General features: G+C 31.0%; 1 protein-coding gene across 1 annotated transcript; it reads left to right on the plus strand.

The window, feature by feature from the left end:
- Positions 1-457: 457 nt before the first annotated feature.
- Tsp_13352 (hypothetical protein) lies at positions 458-579 on the plus strand (the record flags this gene model as incomplete). The annotated part of the gene is made up of 1 exon (XM_003367716.1): positions 458-579. A coding segment is annotated over one exon (122 nt), but the record flags the coding sequence as incomplete, so codon positions are not given.
- Positions 580-1,687: the final 1,108 nt, after the last annotated feature.

The following is a 1,687-nucleotide window of genomic DNA, read 5'->3' on the forward strand; positions in this document are numbered from 1 at the left end:
TGCCATACTGCAAATAGGGCCTGTTTAAATGTGAAGAACGTCCTCGTGGGGGATTTTCTTTTGCAGTTAACACACAGGTAGTGTCCAATTTTGGGAATATACAATGACATTCCACGAGCAATCGACCAGCTGACGAGGAAACATCACATTAAATGCTTCATTGAAAGATTCAACTCACTTAGACTTACGAAGCAATTTATGAAGCACATTATTGCAAGAGTCGACCATTGCCTTAACATTGTATCTAAATGTAATTTATCTTTTCATGCGTGTTATACAATTGATTCCGGTTTGCAAGATCTCGACAAATTTCACGCATCTGTTCGCGTTAATCAGTTGTTCGGCAAATAAATTTTGCATTCCGGAGGATGAATATTACCTTCGAAAACGGGGATGACATCATTTTAAAAGTTTATTAGTAATTAGTGTTGTTTTCTGTAAAATTCTAAAACTACAGATGGTGAAGTTTATGTTATCCAGGGACAGGGATACATTTGGACAGCTTTGGACAAGAAAACACTTCATGTTGAAAAGCAATTCACCTTAATCGACGAGCTTGATGTTCTCGTTCGTCGTTAGATGACACCTCAGCCGTGTGTTGCTACCTGGCACATGCAATTATTTCTGCCATGAATAATGTTCACCATAATAACTAAAATTTTGCTGCAAGCAAAGTGGTTTGTAACTTTTGAACTTCAATCATTTTGATTTAAATTATTCATGTTTTATATTGGTACTTTATTTTATTTCCAATATTGACATTCATTTAATTGTATTAAAATACAGCAGCACGATTTAATTTATAACAAACACTGTTATGAATTGCGTGAAAATAGAGAAAACTTTTGAAAAAGAAAATAATAAATATGTCAACAAATAGATAATGAATTAAATATCTACTCGAATGTTATGAGGTTTATAGCTATTGTACGATGATTGAAACATCATCTCTTTCAATTAAAAAAGGTAGCATATTTTTACCATAGCTTATCTCTGAATGCTTAAACATTTTAATCACTTTGCAATTCCATAAATTTAGGCAATTACATGCGCGTTTGTGTGCATGTGCCATAATATACGTGCAAACTGTTATTTGTATTTTCAAATCAGCTTAAAGTGCTGATGTGAATAAGCTGGTATGAAATTAGTTTACATTCACTTAATGAGACCTTTAATTCATTAACGACTTCGCTTTTTGTTCCGTTTCTGGAAAGCGTAGCAAATTAAATGCATTTATCAATAATGATACAGATTAATTAGCAAATTCCAAAATGTAAAATATTGTTGACAATATGCAGGTAGTAATATTTTTGTTAAAAAAGCTGGCATCATTAAATTTGCATTGAAATTTCATGTTATTCATTTACTTGATTGTACGCATATGCATGTGTGTGTACGCGCCCTTAATATAAGTTCAAAATGTTATTTACATTTTTTAAATCTGCTTATAAAGTGTTGAATGTGATTAAGCTGGAATGAATAGAGTTCACACTAATTTAATGAAACCTAGTTGAAAGTAATTTAATTGCCCCATATGGAACTTTTGAAGTTCATTTTGAAGTTGATTGATTATTCATTGAGATGTTGTGAAAGAGATTTTTTAAATTAAGTTTTACAATTTATTTGAAATTACTTTTCTTCTTACTTAAATGCATGATATGAATTTGTTATTTTATAATATGATTTC

Source organism: Trichinella spiralis (assembly GCF_000181795.1).
Source record: "Trichinella spiralis strain ISS 195 chromosome Unknown Scfld3801, whole genome shotgun sequence".
In the NCBI taxonomy this organism is placed as follows: Eukaryota; Metazoa; Nematoda; class Enoplea; order Trichinellida; family Trichinellidae; genus Trichinella; species Trichinella spiralis.